Source organism: Capsicum annuum, chromosome 2 (genome assembly GCF_002878395.1).
Source record: "Capsicum annuum cultivar UCD-10X-F1 chromosome 2, UCD10Xv1.1, whole genome shotgun sequence".
Lineage (NCBI taxonomy): Eukaryota > Viridiplantae > Streptophyta > Magnoliopsida > Solanales > Solanaceae > Capsicum > Capsicum annuum.
Genome location: NC_061112.1, coordinates 146,922,832 through 146,941,912, shown reverse-complemented (window position 1 = coordinate 146,941,912; position 19,081 = coordinate 146,922,832). Strand labels below are relative to the sequence as shown.

General features: G+C 32.8%; 2 protein-coding genes across 7 annotated transcripts; one reads left to right on the top strand and one right to left on the bottom strand.

Annotated features, from left to right (window-relative positions):
• Positions 1-110: 110 nt before the first annotated feature.
• On the bottom strand, positions 111-3,004 carry LOC107860344 (pentatricopeptide repeat-containing protein At3g50420). The gene has a single exon (XM_016705667.2). It carries the CDS (start codon positions 2,353-2,355, stop codon positions 250-252), a length of 2,106 nt encoding a protein of 701 aa, XP_016561153.1. The 5' UTR covers positions 2,356-3,004; the 3' UTR covers positions 111-249.
• Positions 3,005-3,253: 249 nt separating this feature from the next.
• LOC107860343 lies at positions 3,254-11,380 on the top strand. Of its 6 annotated transcripts, none has more exons than XM_047407409.1 (12): positions 3,254-3,426; positions 3,518-3,580; positions 3,846-3,899; positions 4,002-4,091; positions 4,580-4,666; positions 4,763-5,341; positions 6,603-7,079; positions 8,035-8,093; positions 8,177-8,279; positions 8,397-8,476; positions 9,262-9,588; positions 10,751-11,380. In XM_047407409.1, exons 1-12 carry the CDS (start codon positions 3,367-3,369, stop codon positions 10,791-10,793), a joined length of 2,022 nt encoding a protein of 673 aa, XP_047263365.1. In that variant the 5' UTR covers positions 3,254-3,366; the 3' UTR covers positions 10,794-11,380. The 6 variants fall into 6 exon arrangements, with proteins under 6 accessions (XP_047263365.1, XP_016561149.1, XP_016561148.1 ...); XM_016705663.2 differs by having other exon boundaries at positions 3,267-3,426; positions 10,146-11,380; XM_016705662.2 differs by having other exon boundaries at positions 3,267-3,426; positions 3,999-4,091; positions 10,146-11,380.
• The last annotated feature ends 7,701 nt before the right edge of the window (positions 11,381-19,081 follow it).

Sequence of the window (19,081 nt, the reverse complement as noted above, 5' to 3'; positions counted from 1 at the left end):
AATAAGAAAAGATTGTGTAAAATTAAGCGTAATACGACTAGTTCATAACTTTATATTAGGCTTCAGTTTAATGATTTGAGTTTTGAACGTGATAAAACAAACTCTGTGTAAGAAAACTAATCCTGTATTAGTACTTACACATCAATTAAACATTTTTAATAAAATGACAATTTACTTTTTTCAATTATCTGTTGATGAAAATATATTCTAACAAATAGAGGCTAGATCATATTTCCACAGCCTCTGCATCTAACATAAATTATCAGTTTCTGACCGCGTGAAGTTTTCTTGCAATCTATGCAACTCAGCTCTTATACCATCATACTGTGGATGTGAATGATCACTACAAGAGAACAGATGAGTATTGTTCACAACCTCTAACCAGCTTAAACCAGTATCTTTTTCCAGCACAAGTCCCCTCATCTTTCTCCTTATTTCTGAAACACCACTCCACTTACCAGTTGAAGCAAAAAAGTTCGAAAGCAATACATTTGTTGCACTGTCTTCTGCATCAATTCCTAAGACCTGCTTAGCCACGCGTATTCCTACTGTTTGGTTTCCTTTACTTATGCAGGAACTCAGTAAAATTCTCCATAGTTGAAGAGATTCAACAACAAAGGGTGATTCCATTATTACATTCTCAGCCTCCTCCAGGAATCCAGCCCGACTCAACAAAGTGATCATGCAAGAATAATGCTTCAGGTTTGGTTTTAAACCATTTTCTTTCATGTAACTCCAGAAATATATACCATGGTTCACCAAACCGCAGTGGCTACATGCTGCAAGCAGGGAGATAAATGTAACATCATCTGGAGTCAGGCCATGTTGTAAAATATTATTGAACACCTTAAATGCATCCTCTGACTTCCCATGGTAACCATATGCTCCAAGCATTGAGTTCCAGCATATTAGATTTGGCAAGATGACACTGGAAAACATAAGCTCTGCAGCTGCAAGGTTTCCATTTTTAGCATACATATCAACTAGACTCCCACAAACGGTCATCTCAGCAGTATAGCCTGTTTTGGCAGCCAGGGAATGAATCATCTCACCCTGCCTCACGGTTGCCACTTCAGAACACACGCTTAAGGCACTGGTAAGAGTAAATTCATCAGCCTTGTGGCCTTCCTTTAACATCCCATGGAAAAATCTAATAGAGCTCTCAGCATTACCAATCCTACAATGTCCAGCAATCATTTCAGTCCAAAGGACAACATCCTTATCAAGGACGTTATTGAAAACCTTTTGAACAGACTCAATTTTCCCATTGCAAAAGTACATTGATATAAGTGTGCTTGCAACAAATACACTTACACCGAACCCCACCTTCTCAACTTGGCCATGGAGTGGTTTCCCATAATCAGCTGCTGGAAATGCTCCTGCAGCAGAAATAACAGATGCAAATGTATATTCATTAGGGGTGAAACGAGAAGATCTTCCAAATAGGATGAAGATCCTCATTGCCATCTCTCCATCTCCATTGATTGCATACCCCGATATCATTGAATTCCAAGAAACCAAATCTGGCTTCTTGATTTTTCTGAAGATTTTCAAAGCTGTTTCATTATCACGACAACTAGAATACATGTCGAGCAGGGCATTATATAGAGGCAAATCAGGTGCAATCCCTGAAACAATTACTTTAGAGTGAGTTAATTGCCCTGCAAGACGATCTCTTAACCTGCTACAAGCACTCAACAATGTTGTGTAAGTAAATTTTGTCGGAACAACTCCGGTCCTCAACATGGTGCCGAACAACTGAACGCCTTCCATTGTCTTACCAGTTTCCAAATACCCGAAAAATAGAGTATTCCAAGCCACAGAATCTTTATCATGCATGGAACAAAAGACTCTCTCCGCACAATCCAAGACTCCACAGTTTGAGTACATGCCAAGCATAGAGGTTTGAACACACACATCATACAAAAACCCAAACTTTATACACTGGGAGTGAAGCATAGAGCCTAACACTTGATTCTTGATGCCCGAACATGCATGTAAAAGGGAAGTAAAAGTTAACCCATTTGGTCTAAAGTTCTCACTTTGCACTTCAGCAAACAAATAGAAAGCCAAATGAGCAAGGTGGTGGTATCGAGAATAGGCAGAAATGAGGGCGTTAAAAGAGACGATGTTTCTCTCAGGCATTTTGTCGAACAGGATATATGCATCTTGGATAGACCCACATCTAGCGTACATGGAGAGAATGTTATTGAATACATAACTAGATTTGGAAGTGGCCGGTATGGAAGTGAGTATGAGGGCATGAAGCTGGCGTGCTTTGGTTATTATGTTAATGGAGGTGCACTTGTTGAGGAGAAGTGTAACTATGGAAGTGGCCTCGTTCAATGGTGGCATAAGGTGGCAACTGGCATAGTATCTCTCATAACTCTCTGTTTTCCATGTAGTAGACGAGAAAAATAAGCCAGAAGGGCCCGGCAAGTTTCCAGTTTAAAAAAAGGGGTAAAATGGATCCCACAAACTTGTCCACAACTACGTTAGTTGTCTGAATAATTTTGTGCAGTTGTTGAACAACTTTGGTAGTTGTTGAACAACTTCGCAAAGTTGTCGAACAACTACCAAAGTTGTTCTACAACTGGAACAAGTTGTTCGAACCGAAAAACTTAAAAAAAAAGAACTCAAAAAATATTTATCCCTCCCACCTAATTTAAAAAACTTGGACTTCTCTCGGTTGTTGAACTTATTGAACAACTTGCAAAGTTATCGAACAATTACCAAAGTTGTTCTACAATTTGGACAAATTGTTTAAAAAAAAAAACTTAAAAAAAGAAAACTCAAAAAAATTTATCCCTCCCACCTAATTTAAAAATTTGAAGGACTCCTACTATATTGGACAACTTATTTATCCTTTATAATCCAAAGTCGGTAGTAGACTCCCATACTCACCTTGCAACATATTTTTAAATTAATTATTATTAGTGTTACTTATCTAGTTTAAGGTCCTCCCAACGATTGCTGAGTTGGTATAATAGGAGTATTCCGTAAGAGAGATTAGTGAGTGATATTTCATAGGTATATAAGTGTGGATTATAACTCTTATGTGATTAAAACAAATTTACTTAGGACATAACTCTTATGTGATTAGAGCAAAATTTACTTCAAGGATAACAACTGCCGGTTTTGTCTATCAAAAATTAATGAGTAATCTTATAAATTAAATTAAATTAATTTAATATTATAAATATAAGTATTTTTTTTATATTAACATAATAAAATAAAGTATATTTTAAATGTTAATTCAAGTTCACACTTCACAACACCGTTCGAATCTACAAAGTGAAAAAGCGTTGCTATGGAGGTCCATTGTCAAGTTGAAATTTAAAGGGCAAACTATTTTTCAGTAAAGATATGGCGAATGAACAGTCACGCTTGTGTGGTCTAATTGACCATTACCTCCGTCCTTATACTGTAAGCCCACTCTATTCCTTCCTCCCAACTCTTCTTACTTGCCTCTATTTTTTTATTTTTTTTTGGCTTACACAGAAAATGAACACTGCAGGAAACTGAGTCTGCTTCGTTAACCAAAGCAATGGAGAAAAAACTTTTAATTGCTCTCTCACAGGTTATTCCTTTATTTACCAGTTCCTTTTTTTTTTTTTAATAACTCTGGCGTTTAGGCCAGCTTTCATGCACCTTGATTAAATCCACTGAATATCTGCTACTTCCACTGGCAATAGATATAAGTAACTCTGTCCACCAAGGTTAGGACTTCGGATAGATAGGAAGAATCACCTAGTGTATTTAATCCCTCTATTTTAGAAATTCTGGGGATTCTTGTTGTTGAATTTTTAGAGTTGATCGATTGAAAAGTCCCAATTTTTGCTTAGGTTTATACAGAAATTAAGGGGTGGATGAAGGAAGAGGAGTCTGATGACAGCTTTGTAAGAATCTTTCTTTGTGTATCTCTTGGTTCTGGAGATATTTGTTTGGAAATTGGAATTATCTTAGGGTGACATTGTTTGTTTGTGTAAATTTATTAGCAGGATATGGCGGGAAATTCTGTTGAAGATCGAATAATTCCCGGGTCACATGCTGATCATCATCATTTTTCAACTAAGTTTATTGAGGTCTTGGTAAGTTTTTTCAATTTGAAATACCCATTATGAGATATGGTACATGGGTTCCAATACTTTTATGACTTTTGGGCTGATTCACAAACTGGTTAATTGGATTCATTTCAACACCGTATTCTGTAGTACTTTTATGTGTATCAAATACTACTCTGAAGCTAAATTGCCAATGCTATAACATGCTTCTCCCTGCGTTGTGATGCTATTCCATCTCCTGCTCAGTTTTGAGTTTACTTTCCGAACGGCGAACACTAATTAAGATCCAATAATTTAAGCTCATTTGATCTGTGCTGGAATTTTACGACAATTCCAATGAAGAATAATCTGATATGGAGCGCAGTTGGTCAGGTTTTAGTAAACTAAGAGTTCATATTTTTTTTTATCAGTTTCAAGTTCAGTTTCCCCCCCTCTTTTAATGGTGCATTTGTTGTTTTTGTTAGAAATTACTTCTTATTCAATCTTACAATTCTCTTGTGATTTCCTATCTGCAGATGATTGTGGTTGCAACGGAGAATCCATATATCCATCACCTAGTTGGCAATATCCTGGTGGCTGTTTCTGAATTTTTGGTTGAATCTGTATGTGATAAGACAGTGGCTTCAAATTTACTAAATAGTAAATAGGCAGTTCATCATTTTGATAATTTGTGTTTCTTTACAAGTTCTATCTTGCAGGAAAGCTGTTGGGGTGAATATATTAATTTGCTGTATCTTTGCGTGAAAGTTTCAATTTTTAATGGTCTTTCTTCTATGGGACATATGATGGAGGTTAAAGACTCGAGTAGGGATCCATCACCTTCTCCATTATCGAAACGTAGCCTGAAAAGTGCAAGTTGGCCAACGGCAGCTGTTATCATGAGAGTTCTACATAATGTACTTAAACAGTTAAATCGGGATCTTAGTGATGAATTTTTCAACATTTACTTGGAGGATACCACTTCTTTTATCTCAAACATGCCGTGGAATTTGCTGTCGGAGGTTTACCATGTTCACAGGGACTCCAATTCAGATCATTTGCTTCAAATGCAAGAAGCAAAACCGAAGTCAATACTAGTATTTCAGGGATATCTTCTCCGGTTACTCTGTTCGTCGGTTAAAGGTGGTTGGACAGACGCTGCTGTCATCGCTTCAGCAGAGCATCCATTTATTTTTGAAATAAAAAACTTGCTTCCAAGGCTTCTGTCATCATGCCTTAGTAATGAACAACACTCTGATAATGTTGCGATCTGTCAATATCTTAAACATAAGATGTTGGTATGTATTTTTTCTCAACTCATTCTCATTTCATTAGCATCTTTTATAAAATGGTCCTGCTGCTAAGAAAAAATAGGTAAAACCTGGTGACTTTCACTGGAAATACATGGGCATTTTCCATGATAATATATCTGATTTGGATGGCTGATATTTCTCTCAAACATTGCTCGCCTTTTGGTCTACGGTCCTTTGTCTTGAGCCCGGGGGTCTATCAGAAACAACCTCTCTACTCCTTCGGGGGTAGTGGTATGGACTGCGTACATTTTACCCTCCCCAGACCCCACTATGTGGGAATATACTGGGTTTGTTGTTGTTGTTGTATTTAATTCAAAGAAACTTCTTGTATAAACAGATTAGTTTTCTCCCTCCATGGGCGTGGGTAGCTAGTAGTCTATTTATTTCCAACTTCCCTCTCCCGCTTCTTGTTATGCTTTCTGTTGGAGCTTATCGTTAATTTTCTCTCACCATTTGAGACGCAGTTTGGGTGCTGATTTCGCTTTTTCATTGAGCTATTGTTTTTCCTGCTTCTTACTAACTGTAGTTTAGTCTTGTCCAATAAGCACAAATTTTACGATGGAATGTGAACATTCTTATGGGGATAATAAAGGTACATCTTGAGTTGATGATTTCCCCTCAGCCAGTGTCGCTGTTGATTTTAAATTGCTCCTGAGTGTTGGTTCATCAAATATTCAAGCAAAGGCAAGGAGTCTCCAGAATGGCCCTTTATCCCATTTGTTCTACATGAAAGCATCTAACAGAATACCTTTTAAGAACATTGAGAAAGATTAAAAAGTCGCTTTATCTATATCTGCAGCCATTCCGCTCAATTCAAGTCCATTTCTTTCTAATATTAGATATTTGTCTTTTGAGACAAATTAGAGGGTTCTCTAGACCTAGAGGTCTCTAAATCTCACATTTAGTTGTGCTTTATTCAAGTTTGTGAGGAATTTACCTTTCTTAGATGTTGCATTTGTACATGCATGCACCTCCCTGGAGCACTGAATGCAAAAATATTTGATCTATTAAAGGAAAAGAAGTCGGATGGGAAACTATAGTTCAATCTTAAGTGTTACAATTAGGTGGATGTGATGAGGGGTTCTTATTCTTTGATTTTTCTCCAATAGTCATCTCTTCCACATATGCTCCTTGTGTTATTTACTGTGGTGTGATTGGTAATTTAAGATTTTATTTGAAATAGCATGCTCCGATGTGATCATCAACTGAGTTGAGTTTGTGGTTGCGCTAACTGTCCAATTTGCAGATACTCATGATTCGACTTAGTAACCAAATCCATTGGGACCACTCGATTATAATTTCGTGGTTGGGTCTCATCCACACATACTTTCAAGATGTATTATCCCAACCTATGGAGGGGCAGGAGTTTGGTCTAGATAAATATCTCGAAGGTTCTCCATTTGGGGTAATGACATTTGATATGGGAAAAAAATGGATTTCATCAGAGCATTTACAACGGCTGTCTATTTTCCTTTTCCTCAAATGTGCCTCTAGCTTGCTGAACATGAAAGAGACGACCGATCAACATTATGCATGTAAAAATCGTAAGTCTGGCTCAAGCTTTGAAATGAACCCCAAGTGTTGCAGTAGAAGGAAAGCTTTGCTAGAGCTCCATGAGTGGCTTGGAGAGTTTCTCCCTGGTGATAGTTTTATTGACCATGATATGTACTCTGGGAAATGCATGGACTTTGTCTCATCCTTCTTGCAGCTATATATGCAAGAGGTTTGTCTCTTGCTCACAATAACTGTTTTGTTTTGATTGTGCTCTTGCTCACAATAACTGTTTTGTTTTGACTTGTTCATTTATTTCAGGACCTCTAAATAAAATGTTTGAATTTGCTTCTATAAATTCATGATTATATTTGATCTTCAAGGTTTGATAAATTTTAGAACTGTCGGTATGAGATAAACTGGACAATAATAAGAGGAGAAACGAGAATTTTTTAAGTCTTGGTTACTAAGAAATCATAATTCTCCCTATGATACTTCGATTGACCAAAAAAGGGGTGCAAAACCTTGTATATGCAGTTGCTTGAGTACTCTACATCTCTTTCATTTCCCGCCTCCTCCTTCTGTTGATTCGTTTCTCGATATTTTTGGATGAGCGACATGACTATATCTGGAGAACCGATCCTTACACTGTGTGAGATTTTTATTTTTATTCCTTATTGATTAGCCTGATCCAAATCCATCATTTGCACAGTGGTTGTTGTCTAAGCATTAGCGATTCAACTGTTATGTCTGGACTTCCAATGTTTAAGACTTGCCTACACTTCGCTTCAAAGCTTTATCATTTGAATTGTTATTACTTTCCAATAAAAATAAAAAGAGAATAATGATTGAGAATTGCCTATTACTTATAATATGGTTTCTGACAGTCAAACTTGCTTCTCGGTTTTAGCATACAACAACTTACCCACTGTATTCCCACAAAGTGGGTTCTGGGGAGGGAAAAGTGTACGCAGTCCATATACTACCTCAGATGAAGTAGAGAGCTGTGCTAAAGCTTCATATTTGGTTGATTTGATTTGTCTGATGATATATTTCATAAGTTATTTGTGATACAAAGCTCACTTGCTGTCCTTGTATGATGAAGTACCCGTGGTTGTCTTACTAAATGTTTACTGGTTTAGCTGTCTTCACTTTTCTGACTTTCTTTTACTACTGTTAAATTGTAGGATGATATTCTATTTGAAATGCTCTTGCAAATGTTATGCTTGCCATTTTACTCCGAAAAGTGAGTTGAACGTATATTTGTTATATTTAGAGATGACGTGTAGTTGTATATGCAGCTGTTTTAGTGCTTCATGTTGTATGTAGGTTTACTAATGAAGTGGCTTTGTCAGATGCCGAAGTGAGAGAGTTTTCTCTGATCTCACACCTTTTCCACCCAATACATTTCTTTCACCTATTCCTGTCCGAAGTAAGTACAAAACATTCCCTTGTGCACTTATTTGTTTTCTCTCCTTCTGATGTCGAGATCGAAATACTGAACAATTACCCATGCTTAGTTGTTTTGCTATGTTACCTTTCCTAACAGATACACTATGATCATCAAGTTCTTCTTGATTATCTTATCTCAAAAGACACAGGCTCTAATTCTGCTGAATATCTTTTGAGGTATGTACTCAGACTTCGTATTTTACTTTCTTCTTATTTGGACTTGGCTATAAGATCTATAAGTATCAGATGTGTATACTAAGTATGGTGTTTTGACAGGCTCAACCTTTATGAGTACAGCATACTCGTTCCAAATTCGCAAACCATCTTTTTTCTCCCAATATTTAAGTGTAATGAACGTAAAATGATTCGACATAGAATAATGACTACTCTCAGTCCATGTATGGGTGCCATATGTACCATGTAGCATATTCAGAATTACAAGAGTAGTAAGCTCATCTTAAAACACTACTCCCTCCATCCCATTTTATGTGGCATTGTTTGACTAGGCATGGTGTTTAGGAAAGAAAGTCTTTTCAAACTTGTGCTCTAGATTAAGTCAGAGACATTTGGGTGGTTGCAAATCATCTCATAAAGGGTAAAATGAGAATTTAAAGTTAAATTGTTTGTAAAGATAGAAAGGTGTCATTCTTTTTGGGATAGACGAAAAAGGAAAGCGTCCCACATAAATTGGGATAGAGGCAGTAGTATATCCTTTTGATCCTACAAAAGTTCCACAAATCCTCTTATACATTAATTTGTCTTTCTTAATTTATTCCTATAAAACAAAGTAACCACATGTTCCTCCATTTACATTAAATATTCCATATTAATTTCTCTGATGATTTCATCAAATTTAAATCATATATTCAATTCCAGAGAAAGGGGGCAACATTAGCCCCCTTCCAAAATTGAGTTTATCCTTGTTCTGATGTTGCAATTTAATGTGTACCTGCATCCTCAAGGTGTCTGCGTAAGGTATGTGATTCGTGGAACATATTTGTCACATTTTCATGGAGCGGAAAATGTCAAAGCAGAAAGAAAAAAAAGTTTTCAACAGATGATTATAACTCCGAGGGAGAGATATCGATTGCGCCAAGTTGTGTTAGTGGAGATTTTTTATCACGTGACAGCAAACGCAAGAAAGCCTACGGATGTCGCCATGAGGATTATGTAACTCAGATGTCGCCGTTTAAGTGTGCAAGGAACTGCCTTTTTCAACTTAAAGCATCTATTGAAAGCCTTCACCAAAAGAACCTGTTTCCTTATAATCCACAAGTGCTACTACGTCGGTATGTTTGTTTGGCTCATTTGGGGACTTTTTCATTAGTGTCTATTGGATTCTTGAGAGTCGCATCAGACTATGGAATCACATAATATATTTATTCTTTCTACTTCAAGTTTCCTATTAATAGTAGTTCTTATAATAAGCTGTAATTTGCTTAAAGTAAGAGAAGTGTTTGTTAGATGTTTAGATTGGGTTCATTGGACGTTCTTCACAAGTAGGTTAAGCAATTCTTACTTTGATATATAATCTTATATTTGCAATTGCCTCAAAACTATTTTGCTCGAATCATGCATGCATTTCTAGAACATTCATGTGATGTGCAACGGAAACTGGCGGGCAAGTGCATTGTACTCATAATGGCTTGTGATCGAGATTCAAAATATGACTTATGTCATTAGTGATTGGTTTTGAAATATCTGAGGTGAATGTGCTGTAGAATGCAAGTGGGTTAAGTGTTTTTTCCTCCCTTTTAATAGGTCAAAATTCAGTGACATTTATTTTTATTCTTCAGGCTACTATTTATTTTATTTTGCTGATTGGTCTTTTGTTCTAAATTTGCAGAGAATCTATCAACAAGGCCTTAGTAAGGACGTATTTGTTTGAAATTTTTCAAAACACAGTTCATGAAAGAACTTTGAGTTTTGCACACTTTTTGTTTGAGTTGTTTTTGTGAAAGAACTTCGAGTTTTTGTAAACTCTAAACTATGAGGTAGGAAGTAGTGTTGCCATCCTTCTAATATTCAAGCCTTTTATTTGAGGATTACTATCTCATTCATCATGTTCGTTAGCTGTTCTTTGTTCGTGCTTTTTCTTAAGTTTGAACACATTTGCTGCTGATGTAAATGAGCTTTGACAGTTTAAGAATTTTTCGTTCATGAATTGGTGGTTGGTTAAAGAAAAAGATACCTTTTCTATTTGGGTGACTGGGGGCAAAGCCTTGGTGCAACGATAAAGTTGCTCCTTTGGTGACCCAAGGGTCAAAGTTCAATGTGTGCAACAGCCAATATGCATAAATGCGGGGGGAATGCTGTGTATAGTATAAGCCCATTCTCCCCCAAAGTGGCACTAGCCAGAAATCACTTCATGCAGTGCTAAGCCTTTTTGGGAACAGAGGAACGGGGAGGCAACTGTTACTAACAGAAGTTAACTAATGCTCTTCATTGCAGTTTGACGCGATTTCAGGAGCTCTGCGGAGATGAAGGATCATAAAAGATAACCGTTGTCCTATCACCTTGAAATCCATGTTCGATCATACTCCTCCATGCCAACCTGGCATCGGCTAGTTGAGAATAACTGCAACTTGAGAGGGACCAAATTTCTGCACTCACCACACCAAAATATGGCTTGGATGTGAATTCAATACTAGCATTCTTGACTTCTAAGGCGAGTTTTCTGACTTTGACTATGGAAACGCGTAACACATTTCTGGAGAGAGAGGATCAATATTCTTTAGATGTCGACATGTGATTTTCACAATTTCTCAGCAAGTGCCGCCAGGCTCCAGGGAAGCCAAGGTCAAAAGGATTAGATAGATGACTTTAGTATCTGGTGTCTTGCTGTGAGACTATGGCATTTGGAGAATACTATAAGCTACAATTCCAAAATGATGATACATGTGGAAGTTGCTACATTTGTTAGTCTTGCCCATTTAAAAATAGTCATGATCATTTCACTGGAGTCTAGGCGCCTTATACTTGTTAAAGACGATGTTGGTATTTTTCTCTTTAGAAAAGTTTCTGCATAATATTGTTTTGTATCAATTACTGATGAAGAGGTTCTATCATAAACTGGGAAAACTGTAGGTGTTCCAATAGCAGTAACAGAAAACAATCTAGTTTTTTGACAGTAGTAAACTGATACGAGCACAGAGCATGAAGGATCCTTTGTTTGTTTCTTATTCACGGAGATTGTTCCAAAGTGATATTATTGCGCTACTTTTGATATTTGTGCGAAACTGACCTACTCCTTCCGTCCAACAATAGTTAATTGTTATCCACTATTGACCTAGCGCATAACTTAAGAAACAACAATAGTTAATTGTTATCCACTATTGACCTAGCACATAACTTAAGAAACAATAAATAATAGGAGTAATTTACTACATTACCCTTTGAAAACAATAACTTTACTGTTTTTAAAAAGGCATTACATTATTAATGGAGTAACATTTAATACTGAGGGTGAAGTGGTCACAAATGAGTAAATTATCCATTAGTTTTCAAACTAAACAAGTATTGTTGGACATCTATTTTTAGTATAGTGGACAAGTAAAGATGAACGGATGGGGTATTACGTTCAATGAAATACCCTCCCAACCTAAAATGTCAAACATTGTGTTTGCACAGTAGCACGAGGGTATTCTTTGAATCTGCAATTTCAATGTAACTACCTCATCTAGCAATCTCAAATGTGAGACACACAAAGCCTCCAAATGCCACCACAAGCAATTCTCAACCACCAATTGAGTCAAACAACCAAATCAAGAAACATACTTCATCTTTTTTCAACAATTTCTGAAGATTTAAACACAAATAATCAACATGCTTTGCGTTTCATGCCATACAACAAACTCCAATTAGATATAGTAATAATTAATATAGAAGTTTAATTAGGGAAGTGTACGGTGGTTCTCTTCACAAGCACGCCATTTTGGATGCACTAAACATTTGGATCTAGCCTTGAATCCTAGGATATATGTAGATGCAAACCCTTAACTATTGTCTAAAAGACCAAGCATGCACAAGCTTTAATAACGTACCATTTATCAAGGCATTATTTAAAAATCATCAAAGAATTATGATGTTTTTTGTGAAATTATTTTGCTAGAGTAATCCATTGGATGCTCTTAGACATTTTCAATTATAAATTTTGCGTAATTAGGAGATCGAGTTAATAATTAGATGTTTCGTAAAACTGGTAAGAAACTTAGTAACATCAGTGAACCCTACTTGACATAAAGCCTATAAGAATTTGAAATTTGCTAAAAAAAAATATGTATAGAAAGCGTATATTTGCTAGTACTATATTTCTAAGGATTTGTTAAATGGAAATGAAACGTATATATTTGGTTGCTTATTAAACATTCATTTGCAAGATTATGAGCTTAGTAGTTTTGGTAGTATGATGTGAAATTGATCTATGGACTATGGGTTAAGCCTGTTATAAAGTTAGTGTGTATGTATGATAGTATGAAATCGTGCAGACACTTGCGAATTGTTTGTGAATCATATTGTGGAAAATGTTGAAAAGGGCAACCATATTTGAAATTTGTGCACAAATGCCAAGCCTGAAGTACTATCACTCACTTTTAGTAACGTGTCTCGATGAGATTACATTGATTTAGCTGCGAAATCGATAAATTAAAATCCAGCATCAAAAAATTTCCCTTGAAAAAACTAAATTTTTTGGGATTGAAGTTGGAGTTGTGTTTGACTGTGCTTTTTTTGAAAAAAAAAAATTGACTTTTGAAAAAGCTTTTTTAAATATGATTTTATGCCCTAACTTTTACAAACTATCAAAATCACCCAACTAAAATTTACCTGCTAATGGATAAAGAACACAATTAGCCACTATTATAAAAATAATTACATATACATGGCAATATTTAATGAATTTCAATTATGACATATATAATATTTACATTAATAGCCATTTCTCATATTTGAAAATTTTAAATATGATTGTTATATTAACAGATCACTGCTTCCTATTTTTTAGGTAACAAATCTTATCTTTCAAACAAATTTATTTAATTTATTTCCTTCATTTTCCGTTCCTAAAAAATAGAAAATGAGGAGTTGTTATTAAATTTTATGGTGCCGCTAATTTATTTCTTTAATTTTCTTATACATGAAAGATTTTACTGTGTGTAAATAAATTATTTCTTTGTAAAACATGCTTTGCATATTTATGATATATAATATCATATACCATAAATATATAAATATGCTTAGTCTGTTTATTTATACTTTGTATTTTTATATATGTGTGTATATGGTATATACATGATATAAACTTCATATATAACATACTTTGTATATTTATATTATAAATCTGCTTAGTATGTTTCTTAATACTTTGTATATTTATATATGTGTGCATATGATATATACATGGTATAAACTTTATATAACATACTTTGTATATTTCTATTATAAATATAATACTTTATATATTTATGAGTATATATAAATTAGTAGTAAAATAATGTCTTAAATGAGGAAGAAAATTAAATAAGGGATAAAAATAATGATGAGAGAGAAAAAGAGATATATATTAATTAGGATAACATTAAGTTTGAAAGTATAATTATCTTATTTTTTAAAACTGTTAAATACTTAATATTGAAAAAGTGATGTTATAAGGAGAGATATATATTAATTAGGATAGCATTAAATTTGAAAGTATAATTATGTTATTTTTTAAAATTGTTATATACTTAATATTGTAAAAGTGATGTTATAAGGAGAGTTTTATGTAAAAATTTAAAAGATTGGGGTTATATGTGATAATAATAAAAGTTGGAATTGGAGTTGGAAAATTGTGAAAACAACAAAAACTTGTTTTCCTTTTCAAAAAAAATTTTTGAAATTATTTTTTGAATTTTCATAGCCAAACACCACAATTTCCAACTCCGAAAAATTTTTCCGGAAAAAAGGGAAAAATTTCATGACCAAATGGGTCCTAAGTACTTTAGCGCCAAAAATATCCTTAGAAATTTGTTTGTTTGGTATGATGGAAAATGTTTTTTGAAAAATATTTTCTTATTTACTCTTGTTTGGCTGTTATAAAATATTGAGAAAATGTTTTCCAAAATAGAATAGAGGAAAATAACTTTCTCGTGGGTCAAGAGAAGTCATTTTCAGGAAAATGACAAATGTAATTTATGTCATCATCCTCACCCCAACAACACTCATATTCACATTACTCAAAAATATTTTTTATTATGCTTTGCTTCAATTTTTCATTATTTAAAATAAAAAATAGTGAAATCCGAATTTTCCACTTTTCTTATGTTTGTTGGGTCTGTATGGAGGAAAATGTGTCGTTCAAAGTCTATATGGAATCCTGCTTTAATATTTGGGTCCCAAGAAATGCTTCCCTATTATATTCTTTCAAATCCATCAAGGTGTACGATTAAGTTTACGAACAATTCAATCGTTCAATAATTATTCACTAGTCACTTTCTCATTTTTGTGTCAAGGACCACAAAATATGATTGTCACCCATTCCATTTTTATGGCCATCCTCAGTGACGTTACATTGTCTATTTGTCTCTAAACTAAGTAGCAGGGATGATATTCTGTATTAATTGATGAACACTCGCAAACAAAAAACTTTTTGACCATATATTGACAAGCTCAACAAGGTCATTATCATGTAAGATTAGAGTAAAAAAAACAACTAACTCTTGTCAGATGGACATCTAGGAGTTGAAGCATATTAGAATTGTTGGTTTGAGTTATGTTAAACTGTTGAAGGGTAAGTGAAAACGTTATTTATCTTCTCGAAGATCTGATGGAAAAAAAAAAAAGGGGGGGGGGGGGGGGGAGGGGAGGGTGGTAGAAGGGGGGGGGGGGGGGAAAGAAAATTATTCAAAAAAAGAAAAATCTCACCAAAAAATACTGTACAAGGAGATTATCCTTCCTTTTCAATATGAGGAGGGGTATCATTTTCCAACCCTTAAATGTTAGGGTATTAAAGCGAGATTGTCTCCTTGATTTTAAATCATGCCTACCCTACATGACTTCAAGCATATGTAGTACATCCTCTGTTATGATTTTTTAATTTTAGATGCAACCTTTAAAAAATTACTCATTTCTAGAAAATAAAGAGTATTTTTATTATTTTGTCTTTAGTACTAATAAATATTTGAGATAAGCATTCAAAACCCTGTTGAACTAGGGTTAAAGTTGTTACAACACACTCTAATTTTACATGAATCCTATTATTTTCAAAATTTAATTTTAACATATTTTTGTCACCTTTTTATGCATACCTTTATTACATAAAAAGGAACTTATATCAAATGTGTCACATCAGCTAAAAAAATGTCATTTTAGCTAAAAGGGTGACAAAAATACAGTAAAATTGAGTTTGAGAGTAATAGGACTCTTGTAAAGTTCGAGTGTGTCGTACTCCCTCCGTCCCAAATTGAAATGACACATTGATTAAGAAAAATAATTAATAACATGCCTAGTTTATCATTGTACCGCTATTAAATGATGTTTACGATTTAATTTGAAGAAAAAATAATTAATACAAAGGGTAAAACATAAAAAAAAAAAAAGTGTCTCTTCTTGATTAATGAAAAAAGACAAGTAAAATAAGAAATTAAATTAAAAATTTGGAACGAAGGGAATAACAAATTTGATCATAGTTCACGGATACTAGATGCTTTACTCTAAATATTTTGAAAAGAATGTAACTTTTTACTCCCTCAATTTCTAAATAAGTGCTTCTGACACATACTTTAATAAACTACTCAGTTCTAAAAAATTAAAGTTAACTTTAATGACTTCTAAATAAATTTCATCTCTTTCTAAGTTGACATTTATTACTATCTTTAAATTTAAAGTCATATTAGAAAGATTATGATGTAAGTATTTTTGAAGACTTTAATATACACTTGTTTAGAAATAAAATTACAATTCAAAAAAATACTTATAAAGGAATGGAGGGAGTAATAGTTTCTTGGATTTGACTTTTTGTAAAACTTTCATTATTAAAAAGAAAAAAAAAAATAAAAAATATCATTAATATATTTTTTTAATTATCTAAAATATCATTAATTTAAAAACAAAATGAAAATGCTAAACAACGACGTACTAACAAATGGTATAGGAAGTGTAAGTGGACCTTATTTGCTAGTAAAAGATTTGTTAAAACAGAAATGAAACGACAAAGCAAAAGTTGTTATATTAAGGGCCTGTTTGTCCATAAAAATTGTTTCTTTTTTTCTGAATTTTTATTTTTCACTTTTTCAAAAATTGTGGTGTTTGACCATGAAAATTTAAAAAATCATTTGGGAGTTGGTTTCAAAAAAGTAAAAATAACTTTTGTTGTTTTTACAGTTTTTCACTTACATTTCCAACTTTCATTATTATTACATGTAATTTCAATCTTTAAATTTTTATACAAATTCCTCTTATAACTACAACCAACCGCCAAAAAAAATTTTATTATTTGTTTTTTATGGTACAACATCATTTTTCATTGTTACAGATATTTTAATTTTTTTCTTCTTTTAGTCAAAATTTACTAACGTGAAGAAAAAATAATAAATGACAATTTATGACGGAAATATATCAACTTTTGTTTTGAATGAACTATATTATAGAAACATAAGGCCTAGTACATTATGTTATTTAAAAATGGGAAATTTAATATTTTTTTCTTGCCTTTCTAATTTTCTGTATATGTCATATAATGACAATAATGATTTTAATAAATTATTAAAAAATGATCAATAAAGTCGCATATCAAACATAACGTAACGATCCATATTGACGATTACCTTATTTTGGTTTATGGATTTTGAACAGAGACGAGTGTGGTAATTAGCTTAACAAAAGTTTGTTCTCTTTACCAAAAGAAAAAAAATATTCAAGGAAAATCAATATCATCAATAAAGAAAAGGCAAAAAATTAGCACTAATCAGAAATAATTCATCCGTAATTTTTTTTAAAAAAAATCAAATTCAATAAAATAATTAATTTGAGTGAAAGTAATTAAGAATTTTCATCAACAAATTTAAGAATATATAAAATATATTTATATCCATCAATCATATTTATCAAAATATATTTTCTCTATTCAATCAATTATGGTTAGATACACTTATTTAGCTCGTGTTTGTGATATTTTTATTCAAATTTTAGAAGAATAACAATCATAATAATTAGTTTGTTGTTAATTATTTTATCAATTGAAGACATATAAATTATTTCTTCAACATTTAGTTGTATGTTAGTAGGTAAATTAGTAGTTGAGTGATTTTAATAATTTTTAAAAATTGAGGGCATAAAATCATATTTTAAAAAAGATTTTTTAAAAGTCTAAAAAAAATTTCAAAAAGATATGGTCAAATACAACTCCAACTCTAACTTCATCTTCAACTCTAACTCCAACTTCACAAAAATAAAAAAATTTTATGGCGAAATGACTACTAAGTACTACAAAGTCTACACTCTACACCTCAAAGAAGGATTCTGTAATTAATGGTGCTAGCAGTTTGTTGTCGACTTCCAGAGCTTATGAACCATTAGAAAAGATGTGAACTGCTTTGTATTAATTCTCTACAGTTTCTTAGTTTTTATAGTCTATTTGATCAAGTTTATTTTTTTCTAAAAATACTTATTTTAAAAAAATGAGATGTTTAACTAAGTTTTTGAAAGAAAATAAGTGTTTTTGGAAGGTTTAAATTTTTTTTCCTTTTCATAATCTAATAAAGTAGGTTTTTCTTAAGCACTTGTTTGAAAAATATTTTTGAAAAAATACACTAAAAACATTTTAAAAAGTTTGATCAAACAATAACGTTGTTCAAAATTATTGTTTGAATTTATTAGTCAAACACGAACTACTTCTCATTAGAAGTAATTTTTTAAAAAGAACTTTCAAAACAAATTGATTTTAAAAATTTGACCAAACGGGCTAATAATACGAATTAACTCCCTCCATTTAGAATTATTTGTTATCATTTATTTCGTACTTGAATTGTCACTTTGGCTTGGATAACTTTTTTTCCTTCCTATTTCACATCGTTTATTTTTCAAACTAATTTCAAGACACAATAATAATCATCAATTAATAGGAGAACTATAATAAAGTAGTCATATTACTCCCTCCATTCCAAAATAATTGAATTGTTGAAGCATTTTTTAGTGTTCAAAATAAATAAATTTTTCAAAGCCCAAAAGAATTGTTGAAACTTTTTTCCATATATTTATCCTTTTATTTAATGAAATTCTTAAGCACTTCATAGTATTTTCTAAGAGAATAGATTTTAAAAAATTTAAAAGGGAAAAAGTGGAAAGTAGCCTACAAACTCAGTCCTTAGATATTTTTTTTAAAGAATCTGTCATATTTCAACAATTTCATTATTTTGAAATGGAGTGAGTAATAATTATTTTCTTAATCGGCGTATCAAGTAAAATTAAATGGAGGAATTAATAACTATTACCAAACTTTGAAAAATAGGAAAAAAACTTACACGCACCCGGTGTATATACCAAGTCAATACATGCATGTCATGCGTTTGAATTTAAAGTTCATGTTACTTAATCATGATTAATTAACATGTATTTTACTTAATTTAATTACATAATCATGGTAAAAACATTAATTTGGTGTATACACAGAGTGCGTGTAAGTTTTTACCGAAAAACAGTACCCTTCTGAAGGAATTAGTGAATACTTTTGTCGAACATTGAAAAACAGTAACCTGCTGACCCAGATATTCCTGAGTGATTAATACCTTCTACACTCAGGATAAGCAG